Source organism: Chrysoperla carnea, chromosome 1 (genome assembly GCF_905475395.1).
Source record: "Chrysoperla carnea chromosome 1, inChrCarn1.1, whole genome shotgun sequence".
Lineage (NCBI taxonomy): Eukaryota > Metazoa > Arthropoda > Insecta > Neuroptera > Chrysopidae > Chrysoperla > Chrysoperla carnea.
In genome coordinates, this window is record NC_058337.1 from 77,270,855 (window position 1) to 77,289,614 (window position 18,760).

The window sequence follows — 18,760 nt, forward strand, 5'->3', positions numbered from 1 at the left end:
ATTATAATTTTCTATAGAAAGATATTTTTTTACTTGATGGAATATTTGATTTTTTGCAGAAAACCTTTTTAAAAGCATATTTTTTTTATTATTTAATGTGTTATTTATTTAAAAAGAAAAAGGGAAAATGAAAGAAAATAAAAATGATATTAATCAAATTTTTTTATGTTTATTAATTTGTAATCATAAATTATTACCTCGAGGTTTTTTTCTTTCCTTTGATTTACCAAGGTCAATCAAATGCATTAATACAACAAATTAAATTTTTAAAAAAATTTTATTTTTCGATTAACCTTAAAACTTTTTCTAATATGTTGAAATTTTTATTTTTATTCTATAACGTGTTGCACACTAAGAAGAACAAAATTGAAAAACAAATTGCAGCAATAAAAGGGAACTGGTTAAATTTTGTAACGAATGCTTGATTTTTATCAGTATATTGGTCAATAATCAAGGAGGAAATAGGGCATGCCGAAACAAGCCTTTTGAAAATGTGTTCTGCAATGCTACTCTTCGCAAGTATATAGACATAAGAAATTTTGCACATAGTTTAAATCATATTGATTCTGGTGTATTTAAAAAAAATGCTTCGAGCAAAATAAATATTTGTAATTTTTATAACAAATATTTTTGCTATTTAAGGAGGATCCCTCAGTAATAGAAAAAAATAAATTAGTAGAAAATGATCCAAATTTTTAGTATGTTGCAGTTAACGATACATATTATTAAATAAAAAAAAAATTGGGTATCTTATCGATCAATTAAGAGAGTAATTCTTAATTAAAAATACACTAAATAACATAATCATCATATCATGCTATGTTATTTAGTGTATTTTTAATTAATTAATTACTCTCTTAATTGATCGATAAGATACCCAAATTTTTTTTAAATTTAATAATATGTATCGTTAACTACAACATACTAAAAATTTGGATCATTTTCTACTAATTTATTTTTTTCTATTACTGGTGAGGGATCCTCCTTAAGGTTTACTCTATCTTCAACATGTTTTGAAACAATTTTGTTGTATCTCGAATGCCTGTAGCTCTCAAAGAGAGCGTTCTCTTTAACAAAATGCTTGTTTTAGCGCATTAAGTCACTCACTTGATATTGATTGTTGGTTGATACACTATACTTATAAAAATAATAAATTTATCAAAGCAATCACAAGTAAATTATGAGCCGAAACAAAACTTTAAAAAATCAACATATACTGTATATTGGTAACAGAAACAATAACAAATTTTATTAGAATTTTAAGACAACATTGCTTAAGGTAGTACTATGGGTAATAGACTTTGCATTTAGAATTTAATGAAACTTGGCATAGTTGTCCATTATTATATCATAATTAACCAATTTTTAGGGGCCTTTAGAGAACGAAAAAAATGATATTTTAAAGATATTTTAACATTGATACTTATGGGAAATCACAGATTTTATTTTATTTCACAAAACTGGACGTTCAGATTTTCAGCTCTCTGAAGGCCCCTAAAAATTTAACTGGTTAATTATGATATAATAATGGACAACTATGCCAAGTTTTAATAAATTCTGAATGCAAAGTCTATTACCGATTGTACTACCTTAAAATAAATAAGGAAAAATATTAACGGAAAATTTTTTTTCACACTAAGAAAATTCTACAATTTGTTCCAGCCCCGATATCACTCGAGCTCTCGAAAAATTCACCTAACCCGTTAATAATGCCTGAATTTTCAATCAGAAAATTTAAAAACCAAAAAATATGAATGCTAAAATTATACTTTGTTAAAAGTGAGTTGATTGTACTCTTTTTTTTAAGACTAATAATATTTTTTAATATTATTGGTGCAGATTTATAAACTTGCAAGGTTTCATTTAAATTTATTAGCTATAGGTTTTTTATTGTGCTTATGTATAATAATATTTTTGTCCTCTATTTGATGTCACCCAACTAAAACTATTTTAATAGAGGGTCAAAAGTTTGCAAGACGACAAATCTGGTCAAATCTTCTTTTTGATAGCTGCTAAAAGTAAAGCAAAGATAATTTGGGTTTTTTGGTTTTTTATCACTGTGTTATTTTATTTGTAAAGTTCACCGTTTCTTATTGTATATTAACAATTTGATGTTTTTTATACAGTGTGTCACATTTAAGATAAAGACCTAATATTTTCATTATTTATAGGAAACACTTAACTGAAATCTGAACTTTAATTTCAGCCAACTACAAATTGTCAAGTAGGACCGATTCTTAAAATTTTGCATATAACGTCAGAGATGGTTAGAGATATCAAAAAAAATTATTAGAAAAAAGTTGCTTAGCATATTTTCTTATACCCATATATCGATTTTCATGACAAAATTCGTAGTTTTAATTTCTCATTATTTTGGTCCACACTCATAATTTTAACAAGTTTATTGAAATATTTGAATATATAACACTATTAAATTATCAATTTGTGCAGTTTTTACATTCCATAGCACATTAGTTATAAAATTAAAAAATAAACTTTAATAACTAGTGTGCTATGGATTGTAAAAATTGGACAAATTGATAATTTAATAGTATTATGCATTCAAATACATATTTCAATAAACTTGTAATAAATATGAGAAAAAACCAAAATAAGGAAAAAATTCAAAAAGAGAATTTCGTAATGAAAATCGGCAAATGGGTATAAAAAAATATTCTGTTTTTTTTCGATATCTCTAACCATTTAGGGCGCTAGGCCAAATTTTAAGAATCGGCCCTTGTAGTAGCCTGAGTATAAAATTTTGAATTTGGTTAATTATCTTAAAAAATGTGACCCATCAGCCAATATCATTAAAATGTTTCTTATATATTAAAAATTAAAAAAAATTGCTATTCTAAAACTTGTGATTTTTCATTATTTCTTCATCTCATTAAGAAGTACCATAATTTGCAAAGAAGCTTGTTAAAAAACAACATAGATATTATCCACATCATACAGAAGGTAATTATTATATTTTGATTTTTTATATTTCATTTGTTTAAATTATCTTGACACAAATTATTAAATATTTATTACCAAAGTTTGTGAGAGTGTGGAATGATAATTAGAAACACAAAAAAAATAAAATAAAATTAATCAATATAAAAGTAGGTAATTAAAATAATAAATTGGATGTATAAAATAAATAAAAAGGAAACTATATACTTTAATAAAAAAGGTTTCAAAAATTATTATTATTATCAATAAGTATTTTTTATTTTTTTTGATAATATTATTTATTATAGGGTTGTCTTTTTTTATAATATTATTTGTGTATATATTGATTATATTGATTTTTTACCTCATTGAAATAATGGTTGATACTGCATGGTACATTTGATTTTTTCTATTTTATATCCATAATTGTGAAACAAAAACAAGGAAACGCAAAAAGAAAAGACGATTTTTTAATAATATATTAAAAATGAAGAAAAATTTTTGTGAACAATGATATTAAAAAAATGTATATATATTTAAAATTGGGGAAATTATAATCATTCTAAAAATGTCGATATTTTTGTGAGACCGAAAATTTGTATGAATTTTGTATTTAGGAGAAGTATGCGAACAAAATTTTAAATTTAAATTTACATGATAAAAATTATAATTTATGATAAAAATTAATTTTATAAAAACAAAATTAGTTACCAATTTTCAAAACAAATTGATGATATTTGACCAATGAATACTAAGCAAAAATACATATACAGGGGTTTTAAGTTGAATTATGCTTGAAACTTGAAAAATATGTTTTATCGATAAAAATACGTCAAGAAAAATATGTTGGGTCTATATAGGCGCACACACATATTTCAAATTATCTAACTGATTTAGGTGCAATTGAAAGTATTTACTATGCCCACCGAAAAAAAGTCAAAATCGGATAACAACATTTGGATTTTTTACACTGTTTTCACTTCTAGAAGACACTTTTGGAGTTCTGTGCATTCCTCACAGCTCACCCTGTATAGTTACTTAAATTTGCGATTTCTTAAAGTGAAACAAAAACGTTGTATTCTTAAATTTCAGCCAATCCGTAATTATTTTATTGCGTAACATTTAAAAAATTGTTCTTTTTTTAATTTGGGTATTCGAAAAATTATATTTTAGAGTCAAGATTTATCCAAAAGAATTTTAAACATTTTTATTATTGTTTTAAGTTTTTAAAACACAAAATTCATACAAAATGGTTGTTATAACACTTATGATTTTATAGGGAAATTATTATTTATTTAAAAAACACTTAGAAAATCATGCTAAAGAATAAATATCAGAACTTCTGTCGAAAAAGAACATTTTATAATTTTGACTCTGATATTTTTTCTTAAACAACACTGAAATATTTAAATTGTTTGAATTAAGAAAATAATAAATGATACATTTACATATTTCATATATATAAACAATTGAAAAATTTTTTTAAATAATTATTAAAAAAATTCAAAAAGAAATAATACATACTTTTCTTTTTCAGATTCTCTAGGTGATGTGTTAGCTGAAGATGGTGGTGTCTTAAGGCTTTTAAAAGCTTTAAGCCATTTCGATTTCATACTACCTTGCGAGGTAGAGGACATTTTACGTTCCCGACTTGAGTCACCCGCGTCCGCTTTACTTGTAAATAGTTCTTTCTGTAATAAAACAATATCAATTAAATTTGTTATTTATATACATATGTGAGAATTAGCAGAACGTTTGATATTGTTGTTAATAAAATTATTCATATGGTTTCAGTGTATTGGGTTTGTTTTTGAGATTATCATATTAATTAAATACTTTTGTGATATATTCAATTCTAGAAATGATTCAACAATCATCACTTTATAACGTTGTAAAAATTTAAGTGGAATTAAATGCCAAGCGTGATAATAATTGTTCCCACGTGAATTGCGTGGTTTATCTTTGTTAAATAAAACAATTATGTAGTTGAAATAATTGAGTTGTTGAACAAAATTTATTTTTCAAAAACAGAAAGATTTAAGTATTATAACAAAAATGTTTCATTTTTTAACAATTTGAAAGTTACACAGAGCTTTAAGAAAAACTTTCCTAAAGAGTAACAAAAACGCCCTTTTTCTAGGGGAGAACATCAATTTACATTGATACTTAATTTTAATCTTCTTGGGCTAAGGCTAGGATTTTTTTGCTTGTCGATTTTTTTGACATTGTAGGTGAGCATATAGAAAATACTTTTGGGTATTTGAAAGGAGGAAGAAAGTTTGTAAACTCATCATTTTTGAATCAATTACTTAACCGATTAAAAAAATTCTTTCATCTATAGAAAGCTACATTATAGTAACATGATCTATCATTATTTTAAAAAAATTACTCCATAACAAAAAGTTAAAATCCATTAATTATGAATAAATAGGGGGAATTAGAGAGGCTAAAGGAAATGAATTCTACAACGCTTTATTTTTAAAGTGGAAATTTCCCAGCGAAGTGGGCAGATAACTGCTAGTTAACTTATATTTAACTATACATAGCTAATAAAAATGTTCTCTTGGCGAATTCAATAATATTTTTGATTAAGAGTTGAAATAAAAAAAATTGATTATTATAATTTATTCAATAACCTTAATCTTGAGTTTCATTGTCTGTTGAAAATAAAGTTTAATTTATACATTTAATCAAGCCGTGGATTGACTCTTGCAATCCTTGAGGTCCACACGAGTAACTTCACAGCATAATAAAAACTTATAAAGGATACCATTTTTTGTTCGCGTGTTCGCGCGATGTCGATCAGGATAAAATTTAAGAAAAAGCTAGCCTGACTCGAAACGGCTCGTCCGAATGTTTTGACATTATTTTCGGATCATTTTGTTTTTAATATGTATCGATCGACACCTCAACGAAGTCGATATGATTTTTTGTTCGCGCGATATCGAAGAGGAAAAAAATGTCTACGGACCTACGTACATACAAACACACACACCCACGGATAGTTCTTCTCCAAATTAGTGTTAATGCCTTGTCCTAACCATGACACGTAAAGGCATGATGTAAACTTCGATTTCGAAAATCAGACCCATTACAATAACCTCCTATAGTGGGAAGTTAAAGAAGAAAAAACAATATCCTAGAATTAATAGATATGCTATTAGTTTGTGAGCGCAGTGAAATAAGACATTTAAATGCAATTCCATATATTACTATATATATCACAGGAAAACAACTGATAGTATAATATTTTTTGACTATGATGATGAACTTGACAAAAATAGACGAAAATTAATAGTAAAATTTTCGATATATGGTATAGATCTCGAGATATGAAATCCTGAAGATTTAAAGGAAAACACTTGGAGAAATATGCAACTGACAATCAATAAATTGGAAACAAAAATTTAGAGGATTTACGTATCATCTTCATAATTACATGTGTAAATAGAAAAGATAAAAGCGTTCAGTTAAAGCATATTTTATGGAAAAAACTAATAAAGCTTGGTGTAATTTCCTTAGAGGTAATACTCTCTTCCCACAATCTGTCAGTGTTATAATACTTCTGTGAAAATACTTCTTATGTAGTTCAAGTCTTTAAAAGCTCAATCTGCCAGGTTCATATAACGGCTTTGTATATACAGAATATGAATTATATTCACCAAGTAAGTTCAGGTCTATTTGGAAAAACTAAGACATGCCACCGACCAACGTTGGATTGATTGAGATTTCTAGGCAAAATTGAGATTTTTACAAGATTTGATAAGGCTGGGTATAGGAAATAAATTCAGAATCGTCTGCTTTTAAGTTGATAATTATTGTTTTTCTTCTATATTAACTGAAAATCACAGCAGAGGGAACCTGGAATATTTCAAGGAAATGACTCCCATTAAAAAAGGTTAATATGGATACAAAGCCATATCATTTTTCGTGGAAAAGATAAACAAAAATAGAAAACTTGCTATAAAATAAATTAGTTCCCCACATGTACGATGGTATAAAAAACATATTAATTGCTTACGCCATTCAACCTTTACAGAAATGGGTCATGAGGTTTATGTTTGGCCAGCCTAGATTTGATCAATAATAAAAGTAATGAAATGATAAACCAATTTCAAAATTTAAATGAAATTTCCATTATAATGATTAATTAATTTAAACAACTTTCGTAATTTTAGCTGAGATTTGAACAATGGGCAGAACTGAATGGCAAGGGATGTATCTATCATGGCTCGATCAGCTGGTTGACAACATCGAATGACGTCATAGCGCATTGTATGTATATATACATCTGGGAAATTACTAAGAAAAATAAATGCTTTTTTTGAACATAACTACTTTCCAAAAACTAGTACATACCAAATGCGACCGTATGGTGACCCAACCCATAATTTCAACAAATTAAAAACGAAATTATCGAAAAAATATTTTTCGAATTTAGTATTTAAACCGGACACTTTATTTTTTTAAATCGGTCACGTGATTTTAATATTTTTAATTTATTAATAATTATATAATTTCACTCAGAAATAAAAAACTAGAACACTTTGATTTATTAATAAATCAAAGACAGTGATTTAATTAAATACACATTACTTGTGTTGTTACCCTCGATGATAATCGATATTTTAATTAAACGAGTTTATTAACGTTAGCTTACTACACACTGAATAATTAACATAAATATATGCGATAATTATCAAATAGTTAGTTTTTCTAAACACAAAAATAGAAATTTTTTCGTGGCATTAGAACTGTTTCACGTAATAAAAGCTCTCGACAATTATTCTGAATTGGTCTAACGCGAGATACTGTTATATTTGTCTTTATCTCGATTACAAAGTATCAATATACGGTTGTCTTTGTCTATGATGAATTTTGTATGAATGTTCCAGGCGAGTTTTCTCTTGAACATCTGTGTGTTTATATTGATGTTTATAATGCGCATGCGTTTGTGTATATGCTTGCGAGAAATATAAATTTCAACCCCCATTTATTAACCGATAAATTTAGGTGGAGGTTATCAATTCGCCTATACGTACCAATACCTTACACTATATACTAGGCATACCCCAAACTGATTGAAATATTCTCAATAGAAGTATTTTATAGAGTCTTTTTTTCCTCATTTTCGAATTCAGTATCCTTTCGAATATAGCAGAGCAAATTAGAAAATACTTTGATATTAAATTTTGGATTTCCTTGAAAGTGAAAATTAATTTTTAGTCCATGAAATAAAATGATACCTCAAATAGTGGAAATTTATCATACTTTCCTACTAAAAGAGGTAAAACCAAAGTAAAAACCCATATTTTTAATAGCAAATTGGTTTTCTGTAGTAAAAATATGAAAGTTTTTTAAAAACCCTTTCCTCGTAGATTTAAATTCTGGATTTTAAACAAAAAATGTTGAAGCCTCTTAAATTTTTCTAAGATATTTGTTTCAATTTTTTGGTTTTTGGTAAATTTTCGTTTGAAAATTTCGGTTAGCTTAGTTGTCTTGTTAAATATAAAAATTTAATATTTTCCAAACAAAATTGTATATTCATTCTTTTTAAAACTCCATTTCAAGATTATATCAAACGAAAAAAGCGGTCTAGGTGCGACCCGAAAAGTTCACACGACTAACTTCCCGGTGAAAAGGATAAAAAAATATCATATGTTTTAATATTGATTATTTTGTAAAATTTTTTTTTTTCATTTTCCCTTGGACTCTCGAACTTCGCCCTTTGCAATCCCAGCGGGGGCTTCGCTTTCTGCTCCCGATGAAGTCAAAACTATATAAATGATAAGTGATAATAACGACAATTATACAATTTTTCATTCGGTACAAAAAAACGGCTGGACTGATTTTGCTCAAAACCTAATCAGGTCTAAGTTACATAATTTTGCGTTAAAGAAATTGGTCCCATGTCAATGTCATCATTTGTTCTCGAGATATGCGGGCAGAAAATTGAATCCGAACATAAATTGAATACATACATATATACATACATATATGTGCACACACGGACATTCTTTTAAAAACCATACTATTCGACTCTAATTAAGCCCTTGCAACGTGGAGATATGTCTAAATTTTCAATTTTGTAAAATCGGACCTATTACAATAACTATCCCACTGGGAAGCTAATAAATTGCTAAAGACACTGAAAAGTGAAAGAAAAACACGAGAAAAATTCAGCCTTTCTTTTCATAATTTCATCATTTATTGATCCACTTTGGATTTTGGATTTTGATTTTGAGGTTGGTTGAATCAAATAAATTTGATTTTGAATTCGGTTATTTTTCTTTGTAAAAAGCTTCATTTGTGTATACATAGAATAGAAATTGGGTAAAATTATTATGCAACATTTTAGTTCAAATTTTTCAAACCGCTCTATCTTTATTATATTTGAGAAAGAAAGAGAGAAAAGAAAGAGAGACTAAACTTTTAAAAAGTTTTTATCTGGAAAAAATATCAACAAAAATTGCTTTTGATAAATGGCGGAAAATTGTTTAGAAAAATAGTAACTAACCTTTAAAACTTTTTCCGAGAACCTATTATATTATTTAAGAAGAGGTGAAACTGCAGTGCTTTTAAAAAAATTTGATTAAAAATTAATGTTTGTAATTATAGTGAACATTTTTGATTAGATTATAAATTTTCCCCAAAAAACATTAATGTGTTTTCTTAGTAGCACTGTTAATTTTTAATGGGTATACTGATCAAAAAGTTTAAAGTGCTTTTAATTTAGTAACTTCTTTCATGTAAGCTTTTTGTTTTAAAAGTATGTCCCTAAAAAAGCGGTAGGTTAAATGTATAAAAATATGCCTTATAGATGCCTGATAGTGATTTAAATTGATAAATCGATCGACTTTAAAAGGTGCTTTCTCATTTTGATTGACGTAAAAAAGTATCATATTTATTAATATAAGTACAGCTGGGTGTGTACAATTGAAACGGCACTATTCGTCCATTTTGACAGAGGGTGTTTTCCAAAAGCGTATTTGAGCTGGTGTGTCATTTTGCCCACCTCCTGTAAAAATTTAAAAAAAAATGAAGCGCAATTCGATTTGATTTCGACTTCAAACTAGAAAACCTTTAAAAAGTTAATTTTTATTACTTTATGAAGGACCGATGATGACACCATCGTTTAATAAGTTCTTACGGTTGTTTTGGTCGGGATCTTTTGGATTAACGATTAACTAAATAATCTTTGATGGTGGAAGCGCAGATAACAAATCAAAAATAGTTTTAAAAAAAACATGATATATTCTTGCTAACTGTACTAGAAAGTATAAAATAATTAAATGTCAAATTCGATATCACAAAAAATGTCCTACTTTGTACAAGCTTATTAACATTATATATTAAAAGCTCCATCCTTTATATAAAAAGATAAAACGGTTCAGGTTAATCATTAAGCTCGGTCATGTATGTATATCAACTTCAGGCAATCAACACACGTCATAATGTTCAAATTGAAAGGTCTTGATAAGTTGTGGAAAATTTTGGTACGGGATACAAAAAAACAAAAGAAAACCTGTAAGAATATGTTATATAAATCACGAACGTTATATCCACGTTTATTATACAAACAAAGAAATAAAGTTATAATTAGTTTGTATTTATAATGTCTGTGCTAAATATTAAAAATTATAATTTAACTCAAAGGTAAATATAGAGAAATTTAAGAAAATTTTAAAAAAAATGTTGTTCAATATTTTGATAATAATAATAATAGCCATGCAAATAATAATAATCATGAAAATCGAAGTTATGCAGATGTAGTGATCATTTTAACCTATATTGAATGGCATATTGAATATCAAGAGCTCATTCAAATCTCCAAAGGTCAAATTTCGTAAAATGTACCTGTCATTTCTAAAACAGTGTACGCAATGTGGCTTGAACTGTTTAACATGGGATATTTGTGTTCTACTTTACATGTTTCAAAACTATTGAGTTAGGGCTGTTTTATTTTTATACCATGTATATGAAATATACATAGTATATTAAGTTTAGTCCCAAGTTTGTAACGCTTAAAAATATTGATGCTAAATAAAAAATTCTGATATAGGTGTTCATAAAATCACTTCATTAGTCCATTTCCGTGTGTCTGTCTGTTTGTCGTCTGTCGTCTGTCCGTCTGTCATCACGATAACTCAAAAACGAAAAGAGATATGAAGCTGAAAATTTTACAGCGTACTCCGTCTTGGGTTCGTGGGACCCATCTTGTGAAGCGTTAGAGATAGAACAAAAATTTAAATATAAAAAATGTTTCTTATAATTAAATTAACCACTTTTGTTTGAAACATTTTTTCGTAAACATCGCTGTTTACCCGTGAGAGCGCAAATTGTATAGTATGTATGTTATGGCTATATAAACGTGTTACATGTATGTATGTGTAATATGACAGAGTAATCAACACTGTCTATACATGGTATTTCAACAGTTAACTCAGCCAATTGTTTGTTTTCACTTGTCTTTATAATATTTAGTTCAGTAATCATTTTAACTAAAATTTTTAAGAGGTCTTCTATCTTATCCGAGAGTATATACATTACTGAATTATATACTACTGGTTCTTGAATTATGTAATAGTTAGATTTAAGCAAATTCTTTTCTGGTCGCTCAACATCTCATCCAAATCGATATCATTTTTCGTTCACGTGCTATCGATCAAGAAAAAAATAACTACGAACGTAAATTAGTGTTAATGCTTTGAGCTAGCCATGAAACGTAAAGATATGTTGAATATTTAGATTTCGAAAATTGGATCCATTACAATAACTTCCTTTAGTGGAAAGTTAATATAAATAAGTGACGATATAGATGATAAAATGTTAAAAAAATGAGTTAGTTACCACAATTAGAATTATTCACTTATGGTCTTATAAGATGTTATGGTAAGGAAGAGGAAAATCAGAACCATCTGTTAGGAGAATGAATCGTGTTTGCACAGAAGAGAAAGCAATGAATGCGAGTTAACCAGGTTACAGAGAGAATAAGGTTCCGTAGAATCCACACGATTACTATCAAACATAGATAATAGTAATTAGACCAAAATTGGTACAAGTGTGGGTGGAGATTACTGTCCAGTGGGTCAAGCTTTGGGGCCAAGACTGTTCGAGTTTTGTATTAATAATAGTAACATAGTTTCAACGTTAGATGTCAGATAATGATCCTTCCAGTCTCCGGTCTTCATCCAAATGTGGGTTTGAATTTTAATTTAGTATTTGTACCTAATGGTCTTTGTCACATTTAATTTATACTAAAATCCGTTCCCAGAATTACACACATTAAGAGTAGGTATTTAATAAAATTTGGCGTTTCTTACAGAACCAGTATATCTTTGTGCTGTAATCAATCAACCGCCAGTGTTTCTGCTATTGCGAATATAATTGAATAAAACATATAAATTAATAACACACTTAGTTCGTGAGCCTCGTCCACACAATTGGTAAATCACTGTTTGCCAAACCTTGGGCAAGGGTTGGCAAAGCAAGGCTGGATTAACCTTAACCCAGGCTTGCGCCAGAGGAAGCCAAACCTGCACAAACCAATGCAGTTCCATCGTCAAGCTTGGTATTTCTTACATGAGTAGCACCTCATTCATTAGCGAGTAACGGTCTCGCTAAGTTATTCCTGATCAAGCACTGTTCTTTAACAAAAAATTATGCTTGTTTGCCAATGAAATCACTTTTTCTAATATGAAATAACTTTTTACAATTATAATTTTTGATTTCGATTTCGTTGAGGTGTGTACATTTTGCTTGTATTCAATGTTAAGAATTTTTCGGTTTATTAACAGTATTTATGGCAAAAAATTAAATTCGTCATTGAGTTGAAAAATTTATACATTCAATTACAGCATATATGGTTGAGCTGATTAGACGGGCTTCGCATGAATGATATATGTTTATTTTTTTCGATTTGTTCTATTCTAATTATTTCGTACGAATGGAGTTTATCTGAAGCTCAACCAATATTAATGAATTTTACACCTAGTTTTAATCAAAAGATAAAATTATTTTGATTGTCAGTTAAAATAGCAAAACCTTTTGTCTCTTTAGGTATAAAAAGAGGTAGTGATAACTGTCGACCCTCGTCACACTGTCCAACTTTATAGCACTGTATTATACAGAATTCACAAACACACATATAAATACTAGATGATGAAGTACCTTTAATATCGAAAATTATCTGTCATTTCATCATGCACAAATAATAATATTTTTTGTTAATTGTCAATTTCATATCAATATTTAATCCATAAGTACAAAATGTTGTGAAAATGTGGATAACGATAATAAAGGAACATTAACTTTTAAGAGGGATAAAGTAGGCAATACGCATGTCACTTTAATGTGTGGGTTTTTTCTGATTTAGTATTTGTATTTTCCTTTGTTAATTTTGTGACAATGTCAAGAACTAATTTACTAAAAATGCAGAGAAAATCATCATTCTTGGAAAATACACTCTTTGATAATGGAAGGTTTAGCACAGAATCAAAATTTACAGTCATGTGCTTTATAAAGCAATTCATTGAAGTATCACAATAGAAATTAGATTCTAATGTACCTAAAATGACCCCCACCGATCGTTCATGAAGGTGTTCTCTTCAATATACAGTTTGTAAAGCGTATCGTTTATGGACGTTCTTATGTATAAGACAAAGAAAGATTATTCAGACAATTTATTGGGTGTGATGCGACTCCTACATAAATCAAATGATACGTTTGCACGCGTATCACACACAATAAATTGTCTGAAGAGTCTATCTTTGACTTATACATAAGAAAGTCCATAAAAGCTCTTCTTACTTCATATATTATAATGGCGAACGAGAAGCTCCACAAATGGCATAACCTTTACAGTTAATTCTAGCGAACAGCCTCATAGAATGCATTTGATTGAAACATCAAAAGCTTTGCTTCGTTCTCTTACAACCATCCACAACTGTGGACGTTCAGCAACAGCTTAAGTGAAATTTTTAATATTAAAAAGCGGAATATGGCATAACAATTTACTCATCAATAACCAATAGTTTACATTGGCAATGATTTATAAAATAATATTCAAGGTTATCTATTTATTTACCTTGTTTCTTGTTTTGGTTGCAGCTATATGTTTATTAATTCAATAAATAATCTTTTCTATTTCTTATAATATTTTTATTACAATAAAACATAGTAATCTTATTTGGGAATCATACTGAATTTGATACAATACGAATTAAATTACTTCACCAAAATGATAAATAATTTCACAGGCATGAATGAGTTACTGAGCGGCTCTATGTGGAAAATTTTAATGAAACAATAACCTCAATTTTCATGTAATCTCATTTGAAATTAATGTATACAACCATTCTAATGTGGGTTTATATTAAATGAAAGAAGAAATGTTTCTAATATCAAAAAATGTGGAAAACGTTTTATATTACTCTTGTTACCAGCACTAATAACGTAAATATTTTTGTTCCTTCTCATAAAAGTTCTGTTCCTTGGAATACCAAACGAAACAATCTGTTTTAGCATTTCTTTGTAGATTTTTTAATAATAGTTAATAACCTGACTGACGAATGATATCGAGATATGAAAGAATTATACACTACTATCGTATTTTTCGAACAAACGCGTTTGATGACACGTTAAAAAACGGGAGATTCATATTTTCGCTGAAAAATTTCTGAATTTGCAATACTTACACTGCAAAATAATTAAAATTATTTATGATTTTCGAAATAAGTGCTACAGATTGAAAAGCGACGACTTGACGCTTAAGCTGAAATAAGATTTGTTTCGGAGTCCGAAAAACTGACATAATACTATGTCTAAAAAATAAGGTGACATTTGAATTTAAACTGTGCGCGTTTGTTGTACATTATGAATTCTTTCCGCGCGGCCAAACAGTCAACAAGGAATATTATTTGAACGTTTTGCGTCATTTGCGTAATGCTATCTGCCTAAAAAGGCCGGAATTGTGGAAAGACAATTCATGCTTTTTACACCACGACAATGCACCATCCCATACTGCACTCATAATTCGTGATCATTTCGTCAAGAACTCAACCCATATCGTTCCGCAACCACCGCATTCACCGGACCTGGCGTCGTGCGACTTCTGGCTGTTCAGCAATCTCAAAAGACCGCTCCTGGTACACCGTTTTGATACGATAGAGGAGATTCAAGCCGCATTGGAGACGGAACTGAAGGCAATCACGGAAAGTGACTACAACCAGTGTTTCGAAAATTGGAAAATCCGTTGGCATAAGTGCATTGTATCGGGACGGGATTACTTTGAAGGGGATGAAATTTGGAAGAATAAATAAAGAATTTTCAAAATAAATACAATGTCACCTTATTTTTTGGGCTAGTATATTAGGCTTTAAAATATAAAAGCTTTAAATAATAAAAGCATAATTTGCCCTAATAATTTTTCCTTCAATATTTCAAAAACTATCTGTATCTGTAGTTAGTGCATTATACTATTTTAAACACACTATATGCTTAGATTATGTAGGTACTGCGTCAAGTCTAAACCATCCAGACATGTTTTCAGTGAAATGTATTTAATTATTACACATTGCAATTGCTATTATGTATGACGTTTTTAATTAATTTATGTTTGTTTATGTTTTTAAACAACAGACATTATCAAATTTAATTTTCATTTAATTGAAATTTAAAGTTTTCAAGATATAAATTTGATTTATTATGTACAATGTTTATTAGAATAGATTGTTATCAATGTATGGACAGGTTGCCGTTTTTTCCCCTTCTACAAATTGTATTTTATATTAAATCCCGATAGACGGACGTATATGAACTCCGTACACGGACGAATATTTATATAATTTATTTTATATTTTGACTTTGATAAAAATTGTAGATGACACATTGTAAAGAGGAATAAATGTCTCAAATATTTAAAACTTATGTTTGATATTTTCCTTATAGACTACAGAAAAAAAGTAATTTCTACAGAAAAATTTTAGCATGGGCTTGTAGTCTAATATTCTGTTAATTTAAGAATAACAAGTGAAAACAAACAATTGACTGAGTTAATTGTTGAAATACCATGCATAGTCAGTGTTGATTTCTTTATCACATTACACATACAAACATGTGACACATACATAACTGATATTCAAGTATAGTACATAATGTGTAAATGACTTTATAGGTTTCTGCATTACCGACCGACATTTAGTGTATAGTTTGTACACATATTATAAAATTTCCGCCTAGTTGGAGCCCTCACGGGTAAACAGTGATGTTTACGAAAAAATGTTTCAAACAAAAGTTGTTTATTTTAATATAAGGAACATATTTTACATTTAAACTTTTGTTCTATCTCTAACGGATTATACGATGGGTCTTACGGACCCAAGACCCAATTGACCTATGATGCTCATTTACGAACTTGACCTCACTTTTTACGTCCTGAGTACGCTGTAAAAATTTCAGCTCGATATCTTTTTTCGTTTTTGAGTTATCGTGTCCACAGACGGACGGACGGACGGACGGACGGACGGACAGCCAGAAATGGACTAATTAGGTGATTATATGAACACCTATGACAAATTTTTTTCCTAGCATCATTATTTTTAAGCGTTACAAACCTGGGAATAAACTTAATATACTATGTATATTTCATATATACATGGTATAATAATATACTATGTATATTTCATATATACATGGTATAAAAACTTGGAACTAAACTTAATATACTATGTATATTTCATATATACATGGTATAAAAACATTTTTATTGTAAAAGGTGATATTCATAGTCAATACTTTGTCGACACCTTATATAAAAGTTTAAACTATCATTTCTAAAGCTCTATTTGTTTGAATTTTTTTTGATAGCTCTGTGGAATTCATTAATCTACTTATTGAACGTATACTTATACTTTACGTTTAGAAAACCAAAAATAGCATCGTCTTCTTCAGTTTTCATTTATAGAAGAATGCAAAACATACACGTATTTCAAAATTTAACTGTTTGGTCATCGGATTTTTTGTACTCCTAGCAAATTCCACTTGTTTTACTTTCGAGTTATAAAGAGAAATTAAAAAAATACTTAGTTGACTCGAAACGATTCGAGCTTATGAAATTCTTTTCGAATTATATTGCCGTGAATATGCTTCAATCGACACCTTAATGAAGTCGATATCATATTTCGTTCGCGCGATCAGTCAGGAAAAAATGACCACGTGCGTTCACACACACACACACACAAACTTCTTCTCCAAATTGGTTTTAATGCATTGTCCTGCCCATAAAACGTAAAGATATGCTGAAAATTTTGATTTCGAAAATCGGACCCATTATAATAACTTCCTTTACTGGGAAGTCATTAAAAAATAATATATTAACAAAAAATCATTGAAAAGAATAATTTTTTGAACTATTTTTCTGTAAATTTTTATTTTTTCGGAGTAGGTAAATAATGAAAAATCGAATTTTCACAACCATTTTTTCCCATATGAGCTCTTATGGATCCGTAAATGAAGGAAGCTTTTTGGTTTCAATTTCGATCTTTTTGATTGTTAAAAGGATTAAACCCTGCAACTAAATGTCAAATTCAAGGCTTTACAGTACAGTGTATGGTGTCGCTCAATAAGTAAAATGTACATGAATACGGATCTTTTAAACAAATACAATTTTTTTAAATTATAGACGACGAAACGACGAAGATTCGGAATGGAATAACCATTTGAAATCTGATAAAATTTTAATTGATTTTACTAAGTTGATCAATATTTAATTTAATTGCATTATATCATAGTTTGTATGAGACCGAGAGTCCAGAATGAAGTGGAATATTTATGATTCATTTTGTTTGTCATTTGGGGACTGATAAAAGTTAGTTATGAAATACAAAAATAAGGATTTAACTCTGTCTTGGATGGTAAATTTGAGAATATTGAATTTTTCGATTTTTGTATTTCGATTTTCGTATTTCGAAGATTTTTTTAAGTCTGCAAGTATATAAGTGGCTCAAAAAATTAAGTTCAATTTTATGAATTTTCTAAAGATTTTTCAACCTCTTGATTTGTTTGTACGTATTATATTTCGAAATAATTTCTTTTAGTATAAATTAGAGGAAAAAAGGCAGAAATACGACAGTTGTAATTCGAAAATGTAAAAGTTAATTTACATTTTTCTAGTCTCAAGTCTCGGTGAAAAACTCATTTTCCTTGGTTATATAACTTATCTTCTTCAATCTCCCAAATGGCAGATCAAATGGATCATAGAAATTTCGTGTCATTATGGGCTTATGTTCATTATACAATAATACAATAATATATATAATAACTATTATCTACGTCTACTAATAGGTATAAAGCTTCCGTATATTTTTGAACTTTTTTTAAGTATTTTTAGGTACTTTTATCTGCAACAAGTTAAAAAAGTTATGTGGATAGGTAAAGTCCCTATCCAGTCTAACAGAACTGAAAAAAGGTGACATTTAGATAGCTTCTTAAGTTCTGGATTCTTCAAATTTTGTCGATCTATATATCATACTCGACAAAGCAACACATTGACAGTCACTTTAAAATTTTTAAAATGCCATACTGCGGGCAGGTCTTGGTTGAGCTGGTGTCCAAAAAAGAACACCTCTTTCGTAAAAAACCCTTCCTCAGTTATGCTAGAGACTATGTCTACAAATAGTCCAGTCATTTTATGGAAACCACCACTCACAAAAAAAAAAATTTTCTCATTGGATTTTAAAGATTTTATAGAGCTTCCCCCAAAAAAGTGATTTATCCTACAAAAGCATATTTTTGTTCGTATATATAACAAAGATACAAATGGAAC

At 28.5% G+C, this 18,760-nt stretch overlaps 1 protein-coding gene across 1 annotated transcript in view; it reads right to left on the reverse strand.

Annotated features, from left to right (window-relative positions):
* The window catches only part of LOC123298621, a 267,853-nt gene that overhangs the window by 48,269 nt on the left and 200,824 nt on the right, over positions 1 to 18,760 (reverse strand). Inside the window, exons 10-11 of the mRNA XM_044880707.1 lie at positions 4,462 to 4,628; positions 3,302 to 3,346 (exon numbers count right to left, since the gene is read on the reverse strand). Of these exons, the coding sequence (XP_044736642.1) occupies positions 3,302 to 3,346; positions 4,462 to 4,628 (212 nt within the window). The remainder of the gene's footprint in view (positions 1 to 3,301; positions 3,347 to 4,461; positions 4,629 to 18,760) is intronic.